The sequence below is a fragment of the Struthio camelus genome, chromosome 30 (genome assembly GCF_040807025.1).
Source record: "Struthio camelus isolate bStrCam1 chromosome 30, bStrCam1.hap1, whole genome shotgun sequence".
NCBI classification, from domain to species: domain Eukaryota; kingdom Metazoa; phylum Chordata; class Aves; order Struthioniformes; family Struthionidae; genus Struthio; species Struthio camelus.
The window spans coordinates 4215657-4236894 of NC_090971.1; the positions used below are offsets into that span (position 1 = coordinate 4215657).

The window sequence follows — 21238 nt, forward strand, 5'->3', positions numbered from 1 at the left end:
GTAAGCTTGCCTGCGTGGCGGCCAGGGGCAAGCAGAAGCTGCAGAAGTGACTTTTTCCGCCTTGCAGCCGGTGCTGGTGCTAGAGGAGCCGGGATGAGCTGCTGTCCTGCGCCCCACAGCCCGGCCCCGCACCCCGATCGGTGCTGCCGCGGACGAGGCTTCCCGCGAGGGCGAGGGGCCGGAGATCGGCCCCGGGGCAGAGCAGGGCCAGGGACCGTCCCGTCCCCGGCGTCCAGCACAGCCCGGCGAGGCAGGGCACGGCAGTCGGCAGCTGGGAAGAGTCTCTGATTTATTAAAAGGCACTTTAAATCCCTACAAAAGAGGAGCAGGACGCCCCAGGTGCCCGCTCCGCCGCACTGGGGTGGAGGCTGGCGGCGTGGAGCCGCATCGGGGTGCTGGCACCCTGGGTGCTGGATGCTCCTGCCGCCACGGAGGCATCGCTAGGAACAAACCAACCGGCACCAAAACCGGACCTGGGAGATGAGGGCGAGGAGCGGCCGGTGCGGGGGACGAGGCCGCCGGCTGCCCCTGGCCACGGGCCGCAGCGGCGGCAGCGCCCAAACGTCCCCTGACGCGCGGGCTGTGGGAGCGGAGCCCCGGCGGGTTTCGGCTCAGGCGTGCAGAGGTCTGTAGGGCTTGTCCTGCCCCGGCGGGTACCGCCAGAACAGCCAGAACCGCAGGACGCTGGTGACGATCCCCGGCACGTTGGGGACCTGCGGGAGGACGCGGGGAAGAGCAGCTCTATCTCGCGGCACTGCCATCGCTGCCCTCCCCCACTGCCGCTCCGCCAGCCCCGCGTTGCCGGGGGAGATTCATTGGCCTTCTACCATCTAATTAATTAAAATCAATACTCATCTCTCCGAGCCTAGTCACGGGCTGCGCTGTGTGACACGCGCGCTGCCGGACGGGGCCCGGCCGAGAGCCGCGGCGGGGGGGGGGGGGGGGGGGACCTGCGGCCACCCACCGTGATGTACGGGTCGCGGAGCTGCACGCCGTACAGCGTCCAGCTGGCGGAGGCCAGGAAGGTGGTGACCGTCAGCGGGAAGGACAGGCAGCGCGTCGATCGGGTCCGGAGGATCTTGGCCTGCAGAAGGCGGGGGAGAGCTGCAGCCCCCGGCGCGGGGCGGTGGCAGCGGGGCAGCCCGACCCCCCCCCCCCCCCCGGCAGCCCCACGCACCAGGTCGGCCAGCGGCGAGAGGTACATGCCGATGGTGAAGACGCTGCAGAAGAGCCCCAGGCGCGCCAGGCGCGTGCGCACGTCGGGGATCAGGAGGTTGAAGTAGCAGTAGCCCGCGGCCAGCACCCCCAGCAGCGCCAGGCTCCGCAGCAGCACCCACCGCTGCGGCAGAGACGGGGAGGGGGACGGGACGGTCAGGCAGTGAGGACCCCCCCCCCTCCAAAAAAAAAAAAAACCCACCCCACCGGGCTCGTGCCCACCTTGGCGGGGCTGTAGTAGAAGTACACCAGGATGTAGAGGGTCTGCAGCGCGGCGCCGATGGTGTTCACCGTGATCAGCGTCCAGTCCTGCTTCAGGCAGCCGTACCCCAGCCAGCTCAGGTTGCTGCAGGGCACACGCCACCCAGACGCTGGCTCTGGCCCCGCACGGGTCCCCTCCCCTCCCCGCCACCCCAACCCCACCCCAGCTCAAGCCCCGCGTACTTCGCGTCGGTGGCCAGGAAGGGCAGGAACTGGATGTGCTCCACGCTCTGCGTTGCGAACATCTGGCGCAGGTCCGACCTGGGGACAGCAGCGCGGCCTCCTGGGCGCCCAGCACCGGGGGGAGCGTCCCAGGGGCCCCCCCCCCAAATCGGGCCTGCCCACAGAGCCCAGCACAGGGCAGAGCCTCGAAACTGGCCCCCCCCCCCAAACTGGCACACAATGTACCCCAAATCTGACCCATATAGTCCCCATCCCCTATGGGCCATAATGCACCCCACTGCACACCCCCAGCACCCCAAAAATGCCCCCCAATGTAACCCCTGAGCCTGACCCATATATTCCCCATAGCCAGCCCTCCCCCATGGGCCACAATGGACCTCACTGCACTCCCTCCCCCACATCTGGCTCCCCCAGTGTACGCCCTCTTCCTGCCCCAATGCACAGCCCCTTGCATCGGCCCAAAAAAAACCCGACTCTGCCCCAATATATACACCCTCCCCCTTGCACCCTGCCGTCTCACTCACAATGGCACCCAATGTGCCCCCCCGAACCCCCCGCCACTGCATCTTCCCCAACAACTCCTGCACTAAAGCCCCCCCCAAACATATTCCCCCCAACATGCCCCAATAAAAACCCCACTGCACCCTCCAACAACCCCTGCACTGACTCTCCCAGGTACCCCCTTGCACCTCCTGAACATGCCCTAATGCACCCTCAGCAGCTCCTACACTGAGCCCCCCCCCAACAACGTACCCCATAGCAACCTGAAGATGCCCCAATACACACCTTGCTGCACGTCCTCAAACGCTCCCGCCATTGCACCCCATCCACCCAATAACCCCCCCCCTCAGTGTACCCTACAGCACCCCGAACATGCCCCACTATATGTCCCATTGCACCCTTCAACCACCCCCTGCCCCGAGGCCCTCAGCATTCCCACCCCAGTGTATCCCTGGAACTTGCCCCAATGCGCTCCCCATTGCACCCTAAAAACCTGCCTCCGCCCCAAAGTACCCCAATATACTCCCCCAAGCTTGCACCAAGCCCCCACTGGCTGCCAAGCACCCCTGTTCCTGTGCCAATGCATGCCCAATTCACCCCCAACCACCCTCCCAAAGCCCTTTCCCCCCCCAAAAAAATATACCCTCTTTCACCCTCTGGACTTGCTATCCCAAATGAGCCCTAGCCCCAGCCTCCCCCCCCCCCAAATCCCCCCCCCCCAGACTTGCCCCACTGCACTCCCCATTGCACCCCCCTCCCCCCGGGCCTCCCCCAGTGCACGCCTCATTGCACCTCAACTGCCCCATTGCACCCCATTGGGCCTGCCCCAGTGCAATCCCCATTGCACCCCCCCCAATCCCCCTAATGCAACCCCCCCCCGCCAGTCCCTGCCCCAGTGCACTCCCCATTGCACCCCCCCCGGCCCTGCCCCAGTGTAATCCCCATTGCACCCCCAGGCCTGCCCCAGTGCACTCCTGATTGCATCCCCAAACCCCTTAATGCACCCCCAGGCCCCCGGCCCTGCCCCAGTGCACTCCCCATTGCACCCCCGGCCCTGCCCCAGTGCAATCCCCATTGCACCCCCAATCCCCCTAATGCACCCCCAGTCCATGCCCCAGTGCACCCCCCCCGCCCAGTCTCCCCCTGGCCCTGCCCCAGTGCACTCCCCATTGCCCCGCAGCCCCCGGCCCCCCCGCTCGCTGCTCCCCCCGCCGCCGCCGGTGCCGGCGCCGCTCCCGGAAGCGGCTCCGGGTGGGGGTGGGAGGGTCCCCCCCCTCCCCGCCGCCGCCGCCGCGCGGGCTCACAGGCCGGTGCCGAACATGGCGAGCGTGCAGGCGAGGCAGGCGGCGGCGAGCGGCGGCGGCGGGGCCATGCGGGCCGCGGGCCGGGGCAGCGCGGCGGCGGCGGCGGCGGCGGCGGGGCGGGGCGGGGCGGGGCGGGGCGGCCGCTGCCGGGGAGGGACCGGCCGCGGCGGCCGCTGGCTCCGCGCAGCCCCGACACCGCCCCGCGCCGCCGCCGCCTCCCGGGATCCCACATGCCGCCGCTCCCCCCCACCCCGCCCCGGTTCCTGTGCTTGCACCCGCAGGGCCCCGCACCCTGCCCCCCCCCCCCCCCCCGTGCCCACGGGCCCCGGCGTCCTGCGGCCCCGGGGCCACGCGGTGCCCAGCTCCCACCTCCCCGGGGTCCCACATCCCTGCGATCCCGCACCCCTGGGGTCCCACCTCCCCGGGGTCCCACATCCCTGCGATCCCGCACCCCTGGGGTCCCACATCCCTGCGATCCCGCAGCCCTGGGGTCCCACCTCCCTGGGGTCCCACATCCCTGCGATCCCGCACCCCTGGGGTCCCACCTCCCCGGGGTCCCACATCCCTGCGATCCCGCACCCCTGGGGTCCCACCTCCCCGGGGTCCCACATCCCTGCGATCCCGCACCCCTGGGGTCCCACATCCCTGCGATCCCGCAGCCCTGGGGTCCCACCTCCCTGGGGTCCCACATCCCTGCGATCCCGCACCCCTGGGGTCCCACCTCCCCGGGGTCCCACATCCCTGCGATCCCAAACCCCTGGGGTCCCACCTCCCTGGGGTCCCACATCCCTGCGATCCCGCACCCCTGGGGTCCCACGTCCCTGGGGTCCCACATCCCTGCGATCCCAAACCCCTGGGGTCCCATCTCCCCGGGGTCCCACATCCCTGCGATCCCGCACCCCTGGGGTCCCACATCCCTGCGATCCCGCACCCCTGGGGTCCCACCTCCCCGGGGTCCCACATCCCTGCGATCCCGCACCCCTGGGGTCCCACCTCCCCGGGGTCCCACATCCCTGCGATCCCGCACCCCTGGGGTCCCACCTCCCCGGGGTCCCACATCCCTGCGATCCCAAACCCCTGGGGTCCCACGTCCCTGTGATCCTGAACCTCTGGGGTCCCACGTCCCTGGGGTCCCACATCCCTGCGATCCCAAACCCCTGGGGTCCCATCTCCCCGGGGTCCCACATCCCTGCGATCCCGCACCCCTGGGGTCCCACCTCCCTGGGGTCCCACATCCCTGCGATCCCGCACCCCTGGGGTCCCACCTCCCTGGGGTCCCACATCCCTGCGATCCCGCACCCCTGGGGTCCCACCTCCCCGGGGTCCCACATCCCTGCGATCCCAAACCCCTGGGGTCCCACCTCCCTGGGGTCCCACATCCCTGCGATCCCGCACCCCTGGGGTCCCACATCCCTGCGATCCCGCACCCCTGGGGTCCCACCTCCCCGGGGTCCCACATCCCTGCGATCCTGCACCCTGGGGTCCCACATCCCTGTGATCCCGAACCCCTGGGGTCCCACGTCCCTGGGGTCCCACATCCCTGCGATCCCAAACCCCTGGGGTCCCACGTCCCCAAGAACCCATGTCCCCGGGGTCCTACATCCCTGCGATCCCAAACCCCCACGGTCCCACGTCCCCAAGAGCCCACATTCCTGGGGTCCTACATCTCTGTGATCCCAAACCCCCACAGTCCCATGTCCCCGGGGTCCTACATCCCCGCTTTCCCACATCCCTGCAATCCCATGTCCCTAGGATCTCACATCCCTGTGATCCTGCACCCCTGCAGTCCCATGTCTCTGTGATCCCGCACCCCTACGGTCCTGCACCCCTGCAGTCCCATGTCTCCGTGATCCCGCACCCCTGCGGTCCTGCACCCCTGCAGTCCCATGTCTCCGTGATCCCGCACCCCTGCGGTCCTGCACCCCTGCAGTCCCATGTCTCCGTGATCCCGCACCCCTGCGGTCCTGCACCCCTGCAGTCCCATGTCTCCGTGATCCCGCACCCCTGCGGTCCTGCACCCCTGCAGTCCCATGTCTCCGTGATCCCGCACCCCTGCGGTCCTGCACCCCTGCAGTCCCATGTCTCCGTGATCCCGCACCCCTGCGATCCTGCACCCCTGCAGTCCCATGTCTCCGTGATCCCGCACCCCTGCGGTCCTGCACCCCTGCAGTCCCATGTCTCCGTGATCCCGCACCCCTGCGGTCCTGCACCCCTGCAGTCCCATGTCTCCGTGATTGTGCACCCCTGCGATCCTGCACCCCTGCAGTCCCATGTCTCCGTGCTCCCGCACCCCTGCGGTCCTGCACCCCTGCAGTCCCATGTCTCCGTGATCCCGCACCCCTGCGGTCCTGCACCCCTGCAGTCCCATGTCTCCGTGATCCCGCACCCCTGCGGTCCTGCACCCCTGCAGTCCCATGTCTCCGTGATCCCGCACCCCTGCGGTCCTGCACCCCTGCAGTCCCATGTCTCCGTGATCCCGCACCCCTGCGGTCCTGCACCCCTGCAGTCCCATGTCTCTGTGATCCCGCACCCCTGCGGTCCTGCACCCCTGCAGTCCCATGTCTCCGTGATCCCGCACCCCTGCGGTCCTGCACCCCTGCAGTCCCATGTCTCCGTGATCCCACACCCCTGCGGTCCTGCACCCCTGCAGTCCCATGTCTCCGTGATCCCGCACCCCTGCGGTCCTGCACCCCTGCAGTCCCATGTCTCCGTGATTGTGCACCCCTGTGCTCCGGTGTCCCCAGGGTCCCACACAGCAGCACCCTGCCAGGCCCTGTCCCCAGCCCGCAGCGCAGCTGGGGAGGCCAGGCCATGCGGAGCTCCGAGCGCTGGGGCAGGCCAGCACCATCAGCACACGCTAGCAATGCCATCCCACCCAGTGCCAGCCGGGTCACCTACCCCCAGTGGTGGCCATGCGGGGGGGGAAGGGGGGAAGAACTGGCCCCACTTGCCCTTGTGCCTTTCCTTGGGGCCACACTCGGTCCCTCTGGGCAGCATGTGGCACTTGCCAGGGGCCTGGAAGGGGGTGACAGCCTCCCCCAGACCCGGGAAGGGCTGCGCCGGGACTCCCGCTAACCACCGATAGCGCTGGCCCTTCTGCAGCGCTTTCCACTTCAAAGCCCTCTGCAAACCCCAGCCACTTAATTAATTAGCCAGCACCCAGCAGAGGGGCAGGAGCCCGCTGCTGCCGGGCCTCGCTCCAGCCCTGGCAGCCAGGACGCAGGCGGGGGACGGCGCTGGCACCTCCGGCGCAGGAAGGCACGCGGGGCCGGCCCGGCTCCGCTCCCCCAGGCACTCCAGCATCTTCTCAGTTATTTATTCAAGACCATCATATAAAAATTCCAGTGTTAGAAAGCTGTACAAAGAGCGTGGCAGCGAGAAGGGCCCGCGCCGGGTGCTCGCCCCGGCGGCCCCGCGGGGGGGCACGGCGGCTCCCGCTTCCCCGCTCCGCTAGCTGCCAGGCGCCTCCGGCGCTCGCCGGCCCGCTCCGAGCGCCGCCGGCGCTGTGTCTCTGCCCGCAGGACACGTCACGGGGCGCAGACGGCGGGGGGTGCCAGCCCCCCGCCCCATCCAGTCCAGGGCACGCGCGGCCCCTCTGCCGGGTCCGCAGCTGCGGGCGGCCCCCGGCCGCGCGGGCAGGGCGCCCTGGCGCTCGCCCCGGGCTTCGGCCGCTCCGCTCGGCTCGGGGCTCCGGCCCCTAATACTGACGAGTGCTCGGGTGGCCGGGACGCGGCTCGGCGCGGCGGCTCACAGCCCCTGCGGCACCAGGAGCGGCAGCAGGAGGCTGACGAAGGCCCAGGGGCTGCTGCCCCGCATGGCCGAGTTCTGCCCCACGCTCCGCAGCACGTGGGCGGCCGCGTCGTCTGCGGGCGAGAGCGGAGCCGTGAGCCTCCCCCGGGCCGGGATGGGGACGCGGCCCCGAGCCCGTGCGTCCGTCCGTCCGTCCGCCCGCCCTCCACCAACCTACCTGCCTGGATCCTCCCCTTCCGCGTCGAGGCTGCGGCAGGCGGCGCCTGAGCTGGGGAGCGAACAGACGGGAGGGTGAAGGGCTGCCCGAGCGCCCCGGCCCCCGCCGCCCCACGCCGCCGGGGGGAGACCAGCCCCTGGCCGACACTCACTGGCTTTGCCGGCCACCGTCACCTTCAGCTTGAGGCACGCTTCGCCGTGGTGGTGAATGGGCTTGGCTGGAGCGGGAGAGGCGGGTTAGGAGGAGAGGGCAGCGGGGCCCCGCGCCGTGCGCCCCGCCGCCGGCCCCGGGCACTCACAGATGTAGTAGTAGCTGTGTCCCTCCTTGAACTCCTTGCCCAGCGTGAAGGGCGTGAAGCGCTGGAACTTCTCCGAGAACTTCTCGGGGCCGTGCGGGGCGCTGGGCTTGTCGCACTCCCAGCGGACCTGCTCCCGGGAGCGGGGCTGGCAGGCCGCGTACTCCTCCCGCTCCACCAGGTAGAGCGTGTAGCGCTCCATGGCGCGGGGCGCCGCGCCGCCCTCCTCGTAGTGCGGGCAGATGATGTCCAGGTAGTCGTTGAGGCGGACCTCCACCGTGTAGTCGCTCCAGAGGAACCTGCGGCCGGAGGGAAGCGGGGAGGCTCGGGGGCAGCTCTGCGCCCGCTGCGGCCCGAGGCGTTTGGGGGCACCGGACCCCCCCCCCCGCGGCAGGGCCAGGCGGCGCACATCCTGCCCGCCGCCGGGCCGGGGCCGTGTTTGTCAACACGCTCCGCGGTGCCTCGGCTGGCGCCGCGCCAGCGCCGTCGGGGAAGGAAGAGGCCCGTCTGCAGCTCGGCCCTGGGAAAGGAAAGAGCCCCCCCGGGTCTGGGCCGCACCTGGCCGGGGCACCGCGCTGCGCGCACCGCCGCCGCCCGCCCCCTCGGGGTCGGCACCGGAGCGGGGCGGGGGGGGGAGCGGGGCGGCGGCGCTCGGCCCCCCCCGGCCCGGGGGGACGGCGGCGGCGGCCGGGCAGCGGCAGCTCCGTCGCCCCCGAACAAAGACGGCGGCGGCGCGTCCCGTCCGCGCTCGGCGCCCTCGGGGCCGCCCCGGAGGGGGGGGGCCGGACGGGACCGGGGGGGGGGGGGACCGGGGCTCACCTGGGGTTGGAGCTGTTCCAGAAGACGGTGTGGCGCTCGGCCGCCGCCGCCCAGACCAGCGCCAGCAGGGGCAGCGCCGGCAGGGCCGCCCGCCGCCGCTCCATGCGCTCCGCGGGGCTCCCTGGCGCCGGCCGGGGCGGCGCGCCCGGCCCCCGCCTTAAGTACGGCCCCGCCGCCCCGCCCGCCCGCCCGCCCCGCCGGCCCGCCCGCCCCGTCGGCCCCGCCGCGCCCCGCCGGGCCTCGGGGCCGCGACACAACAACAACAGCGGCGCGGGCGCGGCGGGGCGCCCCGGCGGGCCGGCACCGGGCGCAGCGCTCGGCGGCACCGGGCCGTGCACCGGGTGCACCGGGCGCCACGGGGCGCCGCGCTGGGCTGCAGCGGGCCTCACCGAGCCGTGCACCAGGTGCACCGGGCGCCACGGGGCGCCGCGCTGGGCTGCAGCGGGCCTCACCGAGCCGTGCACCGGGCGCCACGGGGCGCCGCGCTGGGCTGCAGCAGGCCTCACCGAGCCGTGCACCGGGTGCACCGGGCGCCACGGGGCGCCGCGCTGGGCTGCAGCGGACCATGCACCGAGTGTACCAGGCCCCCCAGGGCGCAGCGCTGGGCCGCACTGGGCCGTGCACCAAGTGCACCACGCCCCAGGGGTGCAGCACCGGGCTGCACTGGGCTGCACTGGGCTCTGCAGCGCGCAGCACCAGGCTGCATTGGACCATGCACCGGCTGCACCGGGCACCGCAGGGTGCAACGCTTGGCTGCACTGGGCCCCGCGGGACGCAGGGCCGCACCAGGGCTCACTGGGCCGCACACCAGCTGCACTGGGCCCCATGGGACGCAGCGCTGGGGTGCACTGGGCCGTGCACCGGCTGCACCATGCTGCACCATGCTGCTTTACCAGCAGCGAGCGCCCAGCGCACAGGTGGGCCGCCTGGCCGGCCACCCCCACGCCAGGCACCGAGGTCCCCGTCCCAGCCCTGCCGGGCCACCCCGAGTGCAGGGCGGGCTCTCCGGCGGTGAGGGTGCTGGGTGCCGACAGCGCCGCCGCCCCTGCAGCGGGCGCCCTGGAGGCACGGCTCGGGGGCGCTGCGTCCCGCGGCGGGGCGGGCGCGAGGGTGGCTCGTGGCACGGGAGCCCGGGGGGCTCTGGGCAGCCCGGGCGATGGGGACGCGGGGGAAGGCGGCCAGCGGGGCTGGCCTGCGGGGGCCTCCTTATCGTCCCCCGCGGCCCTTGCCATAGAAACCACTTTATCTGAGATATTTGGGGACATCAAAAACACCTGGATAAATGGGGACCTGGGGAGCTGGAGGAGCTACTGATAAGGTGGAGGGGACGGCGATAGGCTGGGGGATTAAGCGGAGCCCCCCCCCTCCTCTTCCTCCTCCTCCTCCTGCTCCTCCTCCTCCTCCTCCTCCTGCCCTTATCAGCTGGCTCTGCTCTCCCAGGGCTCCGCTCCAGCCCCGACAAACATTGCAAGGTCCCGCCGCCCCGTTTGCGTTTGCTCTCGATTTGTTTGATGTTGTGAAAGGTCCCCGCTGCGGAGCCCGCGCTGCGGAGCCGGGCCGGGGGGCGGCGGGGGGGCAGCCCCGGCGGGCTGGCGGCCGCTCGCTATCTGCTCCCATCTGCCCCGAGCACTGATCCATCCTTGTTAAGCCTCGCGGAGAGATACTTCGCTGCTGTGTTGTGAAGTGATAACTCAGCCGCATTTGCAAAACAACTTTCCTCTTGTTTATCACATAATGATCCATTGATTGCGGGTAATGTTGCATGCCCGACGCGGCGCAGGCGGCGCGGGGCTGCCTGCAGCCGGGCGAGCGTTGCTCCCCTGACACGCCAAAAGCTCTCGGGCAGACGGCGGCACCGCGGCTGTAACTGGAGAGCGGCTGGATGCAGCAGCGCCGGCCGAGGCGCCTCGGGGGCCGCGGCGGAGGCTGCGGCGGGCCCCGCGCCCGGTGGCATCGCGCAGAGCTGCCGCCCTGCGCCCGGCCGCCCCGGGGCCTCTCCTCTGGCCGGGGGGTGCCCCGGGGGCAGCAGGCACCGGACATCGTGCCAGGAGCAGTTGTGATGGTGCACGAGGGCTCCCATGGCAGCGGCTCCCGGGAACCGTGCACGGGGCCCTGGCTGCGCTCCGCAGCGCCGGCGCGGGCGCAGGGGCCGCACCGCGGGGCGTCCGTGCACGGGGCCCCGGCTGTGCTCCGCAGCGCCGGCGCGGGTGCAGGGGCCGCACCGCGGGGCGTCCGTGCACGGGGCCCCGGCTGCGCTCCGCCTCGCCGGCGCGGGCGCAGGGGCCGCACCGCGGGGCGTCCGTGCACGGGGCCCCGGCTGCGCTCCGCAGCGCCGGCGCGGGTGCAGGGGCCGCACCGCGGGGCGTCCGTGCACGGGGCCCCGGCTGCGCTCCGCAGCGCCGGCGCGGGCGCAGGGGCGGGCAGGCTCCTGCGTCGCGCTGGCTGCCGTTGGCAGGACAAAGGTGAGGCCGTTTGGCCCCGTACGCGCTGTAAACACTGCAGGTGAAACGGCACGGGGGCAGGCGGGGCAGGGGGCGGCCGGGGAGCTGCGGCTCGTGACGGGCTATTTATGGTTTGTTGGCTCAGGGCACGGAGGTGCGCTCCTGCCCGGGCTGACGTCACCGTCCCCGGGGCCGGGGGAGGACTGGTCCAGCGCGCGCCGGGAGCGAAGGCCGCGGGTGACGTGCCGCCGTGGCTGCGTGCAGCCCGGCAGGTAGGCGAGGGCCGGGGCGCGCGGGGCAGGGGCAGAGCCGCCGCCGCCGCGCCGGGCCCTTCCGCATCCGGGCACGCGGCCGGCCTCGTCCCTGCCGGAGCGCGAAGCCCGCGCGGAGCCGCGGGATGCCCCGGGGGCTGCCCGCCGGCTCCGCGCCCTGGGTGCGGGGAGCCCCCCGGGACCCCCGGCGTGCCGCGCCGGGAGGCGCCGAGCGGAGCCAGGCTCGGTGGCCGGTCTGCGGTGCCGAGGCCGGGGCGGGAGGGATACGGCGGGGGCACGGCAAGGGCGGGGAGGGGGGGGTCCCGGCCCACGGCGGGGCCGCGGCGAGCCCGGAGGCTGCCGGGAGCGCTCCGCGGACCCGTCGGACGGGTTCGCCGGCTCTTCCCGCGCCCCGGACAAGCCCAGGCCGGCTGCGCGGCGCAGCCACCGCCCAGCGCTGCCTGCGGAGCTGCCGCCCCGCCGGCCGCCCGACCCACGCACGGGACCCGCCGGCCGGCGCTGCGTGCCCCCCAGCGCTGCCGCCCCCCCCACCCTGTGCCCGCCGGATGCGCCCCAGGGCGTGGGAATTCCCACGGTGGCAGCGCGCGTGGCACCGGGGATGCTCGCCCTGGCCGGGCACGGGGCTTCCCTCGGCGCACCGCACCCCGACACCCCCCCGCCTGCGCCGTCCTTACCTGCGGGTGCCGCTCCCGCGCACCGGGGGCCCGGGGTCCCGCCGGCCGCTCGCCCACCTCTGTCGGGCTCCGGCCCCTCGCTGCCGGGGCGCGAGCAGCCCCCGGGGGCCCTGGAGGCCGGCGGCGCGGCCGAGGGCTGCGTGCGCGGGGAGGGAGGGCGCCGGGCACAGCCGGGCAGGGGCTGCACCGAGCTGGGCGCCGGAAGCACCCGGCTGCCACCCACCAGCTGCTCCTGGGACCCGGGAGCGCTGCACGCGGCCGTGACGTGGGTGCTCCTTTTTTCTTTTTTTAATCCTTTTATTTTATTTACCTTTTTTTTTTTTTTTTTTAGAGACTAAGAGCAGAATATGAAAATCACCAGCCAAAGCACTTGAAAAAAGGATCGAGATTGTTTTTTTTTTTTTTTTCCCCAAAAAGTGTCTGTGCGTTTGCATAGGTCGGGTCTTCACGGAAGACGAGGAGAATCCAACACGTTCGACTATGTACAAGCCAGCCCAGGGCCAGCGCCGCTGCCTATGGTACAGTATAGATATATCTATATAGTCGCTCTCTGTACAGTATGTATAGATCTCTATAGGTATGTACAGGCCGCCCGGCCCGGGGGCGCCCGTCCTCGCCCGGCGCTGCTCCGTCCGGGGGGCCGGCGGGTCTCCGCGGCGGCCGCGCCGGGCGCGCGAGCCCAGCCCCGCGGCCGGGGCGGCGGGCGCCCCGCGGGCAGTGGCGGCAGCGGGGCCGGGCGCTCGCGGGGCAGCTCCCCGGCGCGCCGCGCCGCTGCCGCTCGGCCCCCGCCGGCGCCTCCGAGCTAGGAGGCCAGCAGCGTCAGGAGGAAAAGCGCCGCGGCCACGGCCAGCGGCAAGTGCTCTCGCTTGGGGCTGGTGCCGCTGATGCTCTTCTCCAGCTTGGGCACCTCCGGGTTAAAGTTTTCTGCGGAGAGAGGCCGGCGGTGAGGGCGGCGCCGGCGCGGCCCCGGGGCGCCGGGACGGGGGGCCGCGCCGGCACTCACCCAAGTCCTCGATCTTCACCTCGGGCCGCAGGGTGAGCTGCGGCAGGGTGGGCGCCAGCTTCTCCCCGGAGTGCGACGCTGCGGAGGGAGAGAGGGGACAGGGTCACGCTGCCCGGCAGCCCCCCCACCCCGGGGACCCGCCGGCCGGCCGCGCCGCTCCGCGCGCAGCCGTACTCACTGGAGGCGCAGCACACGAACACCTTCATCTTCAGACAGGCCCGGCGGTGGTTGTGCGTCGGCGTGGCTGCCGAACAAGCGGGGGTGACCGCAGCGCCTCGGGGAGCTGCGCCGCCCTGGGGTCCGCTCGCGGGCGGACGCGGCAGCCCCTGCGCCCCCCGCATCGCGCCCTGGGACGGGGGTGACGCAGCAGTGCCCGCACCCCGCGCTGCAGCCCCCGGGGGTCGGCACTGCCTGGGGCTGCAGGGCTAGGGGCACCTGGCAGTAGCTGCATCCCGAATTGGCGCCCGCATCAGCATCCCCCATCCCACACTGGCGCCTCCATCAGCATGCCCCTCCGTCAACCACATGGGCACCTGCATCCCCATCCTGCATCCCCATCCCCCAGCAGCACCCTGCCAGCATCCTGCATCTGCACCCGCATCCCCAGCCCGCAGCCACATCAGCACCTGCATCCCCATCCCGCATCCCCATCAGCACCCGCATCTCCATCCCACATCCCCCAGCAGCACCCTGCCAGCATCCTGCATCTGCACCCGCATCCCCAGCCCGCATCCTCATCAGCACCCGCATCCCCAGCCCACATCCACATCAGCACCCGCATCTCCATCCCACATCCCCCAGCAGCACCCTGCCAGCATCCTGCATCTGCACCCGCATCCCCAGCCCACATCCTCATCAGCACCCGCATCTCCATCCCGCATCCTCATCAGCACCTGCATCCCCATCCCACATCCCCATCCCCTAGCAGCATCCTGCATCTGCACTCGCATCCCCATCCCACAGCCACATCAGCACCTGCATCAGCACCCGCATCTCCATCCCGCATCCCCATCAGCACCTGCATCTCCATCCCACAGCCACATCAGCACCTGCATCTCCATCCCACATCCCCCAGCAGCACCCTACCAGCATCCTGCATCAGCACCCGCATCCCCATCCCACAGCCACATCAGCACCTGCATCAGCACCTGCATCCCCATCCCGCATCCCCGTCAGCACCCGCATCCCCATCCCACAGCCACATCAGCACCTGCATCAGCACCCGCATCTCCATCCCGCATCCCCGTCAGCACCCGCATCCCCATCCCACAGCCACATCAGCACCTGCATCTCCATCCCACATCCCCCAGCAGCACCCTACCAGCATCCTGCATCAGCACCCGCATCCCCATCCCACAGCCACATCAGCACCTGCATCAGCACCCGCATCTCCATCCCGCATCCCCATCAGCACCTGCATCCCCATCCCGCATCCCCATCCCCCAGCAGCACCCTGCCAGCATCCCCATCAGCACCCGCATCCCCAGCCCGCAGCCCCATCAGCACCTGCATCAGCACCGGCGTCCCCATCCCGCTTCCAATCAGCACCCGCGTCCCCATCCTGCATCCCCATCCCACATCCCCATGCCCCAGCAGCACCGTGCCAGCATCCCACATCAGCACCCACCTCCCCATCCCACATCCCCATCAGCACCCACATCCCCATCCTGCATCCCCCTCCTGCATCAGCACCCGCAGCCCCGTCCCGCAGCCGCGTGGGCTCCCGCGTGCCCGTCCGCCCCGGCCCCACGTACAGATGTAGTAGTACTCCTGCCCGGCGTGGAACTCGTAGCCCAGCGAGAAGGCGCTGTAGCGCTGGAACTTCTCCGAGAACTTGATGGGGCTGTGGGGCGCGTGGGGGCGGTTGCACTCCCAGCGCTTGAAGCCCTGGCTGGTGTTGCAGGTGCGGTAGCCCTCCAAGTTCACCATGTAGAGCACGTACTGCTCCATGCGGTGCTCGGGCACCGAGGCGTTGTAGTGCGGGCAGTAGATGTCCAGGTAGTCGTTGACGTTGACCTGCACCGTGTAGCCCTCCCGCCGCAGGCTGCAGGGAGAGCGGGGGGACGCGCTGTCAGGGCCCCGGGGGCGCCCAGCCTGCCGGCTGCTGCTCCCCACACGGCCCCGGCCAGCACCCACCAGCACCCAGAAACAGGGGCAAAAAGGACCCGGGCAGGAGGGGCAGGTGTGGGCAGCACAGACCGAGCACCCTGCAAGGACCCCGGGGGGGGCCGGGGTCACCCGTGCCCCCGCACGCGCCTGCCACCTCTAGGGACAGCGAGGTCCGGCCCCGCTGCTGACCGCTCGGCTCGGCGGGGTGGCGATTGCCGTGGGGCAGAGGCCGCCCCGGGCAGGGATTAGCAGCATCCCGCCGCGTCCACGCGGGACGGCGGAGCGCGGCCGGAGCCGGGTCCGGCACCACCGTGGGGCAGGGCCCCGGCGAGCCGCAGCGGCCCGAGCGTCCCCGGGGACCGGGCAGCTCCGGCCTGCCCCCGGCTGCTACGGCACTAACCAGACACGGGGGAAGCGGCGGCGGTGCTGAGCGACGCGGCCAGCGATTGCCGGGGACGGGAGCTGGCGGCCCCGCGGACCCGCACGGCGGAGACGCCGGGTCGCCCACCCGCCGCGCCGGCTCGGCCCCGCGGACCCGCCACGCGCCGCCGCTCAAAGAGAGGATTTCTCCCCCTGTTCTGGCTAATCCCGTTATTTCGTTAATGCCGTAAAGGGTGGCCCTGGGGGAGCCTCATTTACATCGATTAGGAGCGGCAATCCCCTCAGATCCGCTCAGGAGAGCCTCCGCCGGCTCCTAATCCGTGCCCCAAGGAAACGCCGGCCGCGGTAATCCTCGCAGCCGCGCGCTGACCCGCCGCTCGCGCCGATCCCTCGCCGCCGGCGCCCCGAGACGCCGCGGCGGCCCCGGCCCTCGCTCCGGCCGCGTTCCCACGCTGCCGCCCCGGGGGGGCCCAGGAGTCCTGCGGCGAGCGGGGCGCCGCGAGCGCCGGCCCCGGCCGTCCGAGGGGCGAGAGGAGCCGCCGAGGCAGGAAGGGAGCAGCCCGGCAGGCCCGGGGCCGCCGGCGAGGTGCCGAGGTGGCTGCCCTTGCTCCGCGCCGCGCCGGCCACCTTTCATGTTGCACCTTTGATGTGGTGTGAAAGGAGGGGGGGAGAAGAAGGCTCGTTATTCCAGAAAGGGCCCCGAGCGCCGAGGAGCAGATGGTAATTAACTCGGTGCGGGCCGGGACGCCTGCGCCGAGCCGAGCGGCCCCGGCCGTCGGCGCCGTGCCGGTCTGCATCCGCGGTCCCGACCGCGCGGGGCCCGCCGGGACCCTCCTGCGGGGCCCATTAGCATCGGCGGCTCCCGATGAAGAGCCTCGCTAACGAGCCCGCTGCCCCGCGACGGTGCCGAGAGGGGACGGGAGGCGCGGAGGTCCCCGGGGTGCTGCGGGCCGCGGCGGGAACGGCCGTGCTCACCTCTGCCCGGCCCGGAGCATCCGCGACGTTGCAGCAGGTTTTGTCGGGCGGGAGGACGGGAACGGGCCCCGTCGCTGCCCGCAGCCCGCCCCAGCCGCCACCGAAACCCGGGCGGCGGAGGGCGCGGGCTGGCCCCGGAGCCGGCGGCCGGGCCGGCGCTGGGGCTGGGGGGCGCCCGAAGGGTTAAGCGCGGGAGCAGCGCGGGGCCGCATCACTTCTGCCCGGCTGCGTTTCTAGAGCAGGGCTTCTCGCGGCGGCGGCGGCGGCACCCTCCGTCCGCCCGGCGCAGCCCGGCACGCGGGTACGCCCCGGCGGCGCCGTCCCGAGCGCAGCCTGGCCTCGGCGCCCGGCGGCCCCCGGCGCGCCGCCCCGCTCCCGCCCGCCGCGATAAATGGGGGCGGCGCGCCGGGGGCCGGCGGGCGCTGCAGCGCGCCGCGGCTGCCTGGGTCGGCTGGCGAACAAAACCGGTGCCAGCGATTCACGCCTTCCAGCCGCCCCCCGCGACGGCGAGAGGCGAAGGCGCATCGATCGCCGCCCGAGGGGCGCTCACCCCGCCGCCGGGGAGGGGGGACGGGGCCCAGACGCTCGCCCGCCTCGCGGCGCTGCAAAGTCACGGCAGCCGCCCGGCCGGCAGACAGCGCCCGCCACGCGCAGCCCACGCCGCGCACGAGCCGCACGGCGCCGCCGCCGCCTCCCCCGGACGCCCGGAACCGGCCCCCGGGCTGCGGAGCCGGGGCAGGGGGCCGGTGGCCGGGCCCAGGGGCGCCCCGGAGCCCCCCGGCAGCGTGCCAGCGCCGCCCGCTCTGCATCGACAGCCAGGCGATCCCTCTAATCCCCGCGCCGCCCCGCTTTGCTAACAAGATCAATGAGGTTTTTAATTGGGTTTTAATTTAACCATCAATCTGCAACCGGTGACTCAATTACCAGCCCGGACAGGAACGAGTGGCCCCAGCCCCGCTGCACCCCGAGATGCGGTTTTCCCCCGGCCCCGGGAGCCCCGCCATCCCCCGGGCTCGGTGCCGCCCCGCGCCCGGGCCCACGGCCTCGACCCCCGGCAGCAGCGGAGCAGGGACCCCGTCCCGCTGGGGTGGCCGGGCCGCCGCCGCCGCCATCGGGATTCCCGCCGCTTCCCGGGGCGGGAGCGGAGCGTCGCCGGGCCGAGGCGCATGCCGACGCCGGGGGCACGGCGCGGCGCGGCCCCCCGCAGCCTGCTCCTGGGCTCCCGGGACGGCCGGGCAGCGCCTTCCCGCCCCCAACGCCGCGCCGCGCAGGATGCGGCCCCCCGGCCTTCGCCGGCAGCTCAGGCGCCGAGCTCCCTCCGGCAGCGGGCTGGCCGCAGCCCACCCCTCCGGCCCCCCAAAACCCGCGGCGGAAAGGGCTGCCCCGCTCGGGCAGGCCGGCGAGGGCCCGGGCGGGCGGAGGGGCGGCCCCACGCCGCAGCCCCCCGGCAAGGGCAGCCACGGAGGCGCCCGGAGCGGGGGCCGAGCGAGGCGCAATAAATTCCCGGGGCGCCTGCCGCAGCCGGCGGCCCCGGCGAGGCGGCCCGCAGCCGAGCCCTGCGGCGCGCGCCCCTCTCCCCGGGGAGCCCTGCGGGTGCCGCGCAGGGCTTGTTTATTGCTCTGCTTGCGCCGGGGTTGCTGGGATTTGCACGCTGCGGCCCAGGGAGCCTAATTTCCTCCACTCCCCCCCCCCCCCATAATTTATCTAATCCAGACGCTTTGCCGCGCGGCTATAATTGCGGCCGAGCTGCCGCACTGCCTAACAATAAATATCAGCGCTCCGGAGCGCCTGGGACGCGTCTCTGCCGCAGCCGCCCCCACCGCGCTGCCCGTGCCCTGCGCCGGACGCTCGCGGGCGCGCCAGAGAGGCGTGCGCAGCGGGCGCCTGGCTGCAACAGCCGCGGCTCGGCACGCGCGGGGGCACCGCCGGCCCCTCTGCCCCGTCCCCGGGGGCTCGGCGAGGCGACGGGGCCGGCGGCCGGGCGCAGGACGGGCTGCGGGCGACGGGGCGGGAGGGAGGCGGCCCCTCCGTCCCAGGAGGGCGAGGGTGGGATCGCCGCGCCGTCCTGCGGGAAAGGCGCGGAGCAGAGCCCGCAGGCGGCCAGCGCGGAGAGCTCGGCGCGGGGGCAGAGCCGAGCCCCCGGAGAGCCAGGGCCGCAGGGGTCGGGCCGGAGGAGCGAGGCGCGAGAGGATGCCCGGGAAGGCAGCGGGGCGAGCCGACCGCTTCGCCATTGTGCTGCGCCTCGGCACGGCGCGGCACGTCTTACACACGCGCAATTTATGGGGCCTGGGCTTCCGCCTCAGCACACAATCTAAAAGGGAAGGGAAGGAGCTGCCCGGGGTCCGCTCCCCCCCCCCCCCCGGGACAAAGAGGCGCAGCGCGGGGGGAGCCCGGCCGGCCGCGGGAGCCCCCGGACAGACGCGGGGCGGGAGGCGCTCCAGCCGGGCGCGCGCCCCCGCCACACCCCTGCCCGGCTGCACCGGCGAGGGAAGGCGAGACGGGGCCCTGCCGCCAGGCTCCATCCGCCAGCCGGGGCAAGCTGGGGGGGCCGCGTACCCCCGAGGACCACGACGCCCCGGTGCAGCCTCCCTTCCCCTTCGCTGCGGAGGGGCCCAGCCCGGCTGCGCCCAGCGCTGTGCCGGTGGCCCGGTCCCACGCGGCCCGGCGGTGCCAGCTCCGGGCGGCGGTGCCCCGGCGATGCCCGGGGAGCACCGGGCGCCGGCGAGGGCGGCTGGCGGAGCCCCACGGCGCGAGGCGCTCAGCACACGCCGCGCGCTGGGGCTGCCTTCGCTCGCGGTCATCGATCGCCCGGGCTCCCCGCCGCTCCGCTGACAGCGACCGTGGGCGCGACAGTGATTTTCAGCTCTTCGCTTACAAACCGCATCGACTTTCCCCGCGGCAGCCCCGCCGCGACCGTGCTGCTGCTGCCGGGGGCTCGCAGGGGGCGGCGGGGCCCCCCCGGGGGCAGCGCCGGCCCGGCCCCCCCGCCCAGCCCCCCGGCAAGGTCCGGCCCCGGGGGGCAGCTCAGCGCCGGCCGCGCCGTCGGGGAGGGCACCGCGCCCGGCCGGCGGCCACCGACGGCCCCGGGGGGGGGGGGCGGATTTGGGGAGGGGGGCGGCCCCCCCGGGCTGCGCCGCGCCCGAGCCGCCCCCGCCTCCGCCGGCAGGGCGAGGTGCGGCGGGGCCGGGAGGGAGCGCAGCGGCCGAGGCCGCCGCCTCGACACCGGCAGCCCCGGGGGGGGCGGCAGCGCCGGGGGCGGGGGGGGGGGAAAACAGCGGCGGCGGGTCCACCGTGCCCCCCCGGCCCCCGCCCCAAACTCCCGCATCCACCTCCCGCCGCCGCATCCTTCGGCGCCGTCCTCGCCGCCCTGCGCCCCCCGCCGCGTCCTTCCCGCCGGTGCCCCCCGCCCAGCCCGCCCCCCCCGCGCCGCCGCCGTGACCTGCCCGCCGCCACTCACTGCAGGTTGGAGCTGTTCCAGTGCACGGCGTGCCGGTTGCCCAGGGCCCCCGGCGGCCCCCGGCCCGGCAGCAGCAGCGGCAGCAGCAGCAGGGGCAGGAGCGCAGCGAGCCGAGCAGCCATCCTGCCGCCGCCAGCCCGCCGCGATCCCGGTGAATGGAGGAGCCGCCCGCGCCCCGCGCCCCCGGCGCCCAGCTCCGCCCCGCGCGCGCCCCCGCCGCCGCCCGGCGCGCCCCCGCCGCGCGCGCCCGCGCCCGCCGCCGCCCGCCCCCGCCGGCACCGGCAGCGGCGTCTCGCCCGGGCTCGGGCTGCAGCGTTCCCACGGGTGGGAGCCCCGGGGTGCCGGTCCCGCGTGGGGCGGGGTGGGGAGGGGAGGTCACGCGGGTTCCCGACAGGATTTGGCCTCCTCCGGGATATTAGGCAAGCGGGAGAGCAGGCACCTCGGCGCCCGCCCACCACGGGCGGGTTTGGGCGCTCGCAGCCGGGCACCCCGGATGCCGCGTCCGCGCCCGGGCCGAGGAGCCCCGCGGGCGGCTGAGCACCCACCCGAGGGCGTCGGGGCGGGGGGGCCGGGCCGCTGCCCACCCCGCAGCGCTGCCTCGGCTCCCCCCGCGCCCCGGCGAGGGTTGGCGGGGTGCCCGGGGGGAAGGGGTCCGGCGCGGCAGGCTGGGCGCCGGCACCCACCTCCCTTCGCCGGCAAATTCCCATAGCAACTGCAGCCTGCACGGCAACGCCCCGAGGTCCCCGCGCGCCCAAACACGCGGGTGCACACGCGGGCGGGCGCGCGCACGCACGCGCAATCCCCCCCCCCCCCGCACCCCACTGCGTGCTCGCTCGCACCTGGGCGCGCGCCCCCGCTGCCGGCGCCGACGGCACCCGGCGAGCTGCGGGGCCCAGGCGTCCGGAGCTGCAGGCCCCGCCGGCTCTCGGCTCCGGCTTCGCGCCGGGCACGCGTGACCCGCTCACGGCTCGCCGTGTGCCGGGGCCGGGCGCTGGCTCTGCCCGGCAGGAGCGAGGGGGAAGGGGCCGGCGAAACCGCACGGCGGACCGATAAAGCGGCTATCAATTATTCATCTGGGGAAGCGAAGTGGAGAAAACACACCATGTGGGAGAGGGCGCTGGACGGCCCCGGGGGGGGAGGGAGGGAGGGGCGCGCGGGCAAGCGGGGGGCCGGGGCCGTCCTCGCCGCCTGCGCCACCCTCGCCCGCCGGCGCACGGGGGCGGCCGCCCGGCCGCGGGGCATCGCTGGCCGCCGCGAGCCGCGTCCTCCCCACGGCTTGCAGGAGCCCCCGGTCCCCGGGTGCGGCGGCGGCACCGGCCGGGCATCGCTACCGGCCGCTGCTCCGGCCGGGCATCGCTACCTCGGCAAGGGACGGAAACCG

General features: G+C 73.7%; 3 protein-coding genes across 4 annotated transcripts; all 3 read right to left on the bottom strand.

Annotated features, from left to right (window-relative positions):
- Window positions 1-272: 272 nt before the first annotated feature.
- Window positions 273-3565, bottom strand: SLC50A1 (solute carrier family 50 member 1). 2 transcript variants are annotated; one of them, XM_068922431.1, is made up of 6 exons: window positions 3465-3565; window positions 1660-1737; window positions 1438-1561; window positions 1178-1339; window positions 965-1084; window positions 273-713 (listed from the first exon to the last, which is right to left on the bottom strand). In XM_068922431.1, the coding sequence occupies exons 1-6, from the start codon at window positions 3530-3532 to the stop codon at window positions 612-614; spliced, it is 654 nt and encodes a 217-aa protein (XP_068778532.1). In that variant the 5' UTR covers window positions 3533-3565; the 3' UTR covers window positions 273-611. The 2 variants fall into 2 exon arrangements, with proteins under 2 accessions (XP_068778532.1, XP_068778534.1); XM_068922433.1 differs by lacking the exon at window positions 3465-3565 and adding an exon at window positions 2446-2488.
- A 3200-nt stretch (window positions 3566-6765) lies between these two features.
- Window positions 6766-8672, bottom strand: EFNA1 (ephrin A1). Its single transcript, XM_068922438.1, has 5 exons — window positions 8546-8672; window positions 7730-8025; window positions 7583-7648; window positions 7432-7482; window positions 6766-7327 (listed from the first exon to the last, which is right to left on the bottom strand). The coding sequence occupies exons 1-5, from the start codon at window positions 8647-8649 to the stop codon at window positions 7212-7214; spliced, it is 633 nt and encodes a 210-aa protein (XP_068778539.1). The 5' UTR covers window positions 8650-8672; the 3' UTR covers window positions 6766-7211.
- Window positions 8673-12652: 3980 nt separating this feature from the next.
- Window positions 12653-20019, bottom strand: EFNA3 (ephrin A3). Its single transcript, XM_068922430.1, has 5 exons — window positions 19858-20019; window positions 14690-14979; window positions 13114-13179; window positions 12936-13013; window positions 12653-12856 (listed from the first exon to the last, which is right to left on the bottom strand). The coding sequence occupies exons 1-5, from the start codon at window positions 19977-19979 to the stop codon at window positions 12735-12737; spliced, it is 678 nt and encodes a 225-aa protein (XP_068778531.1). The 5' UTR covers window positions 19980-20019; the 3' UTR covers window positions 12653-12734.
- Between the last annotated feature and the right edge of the window lie 1219 nt (window positions 20020-21238).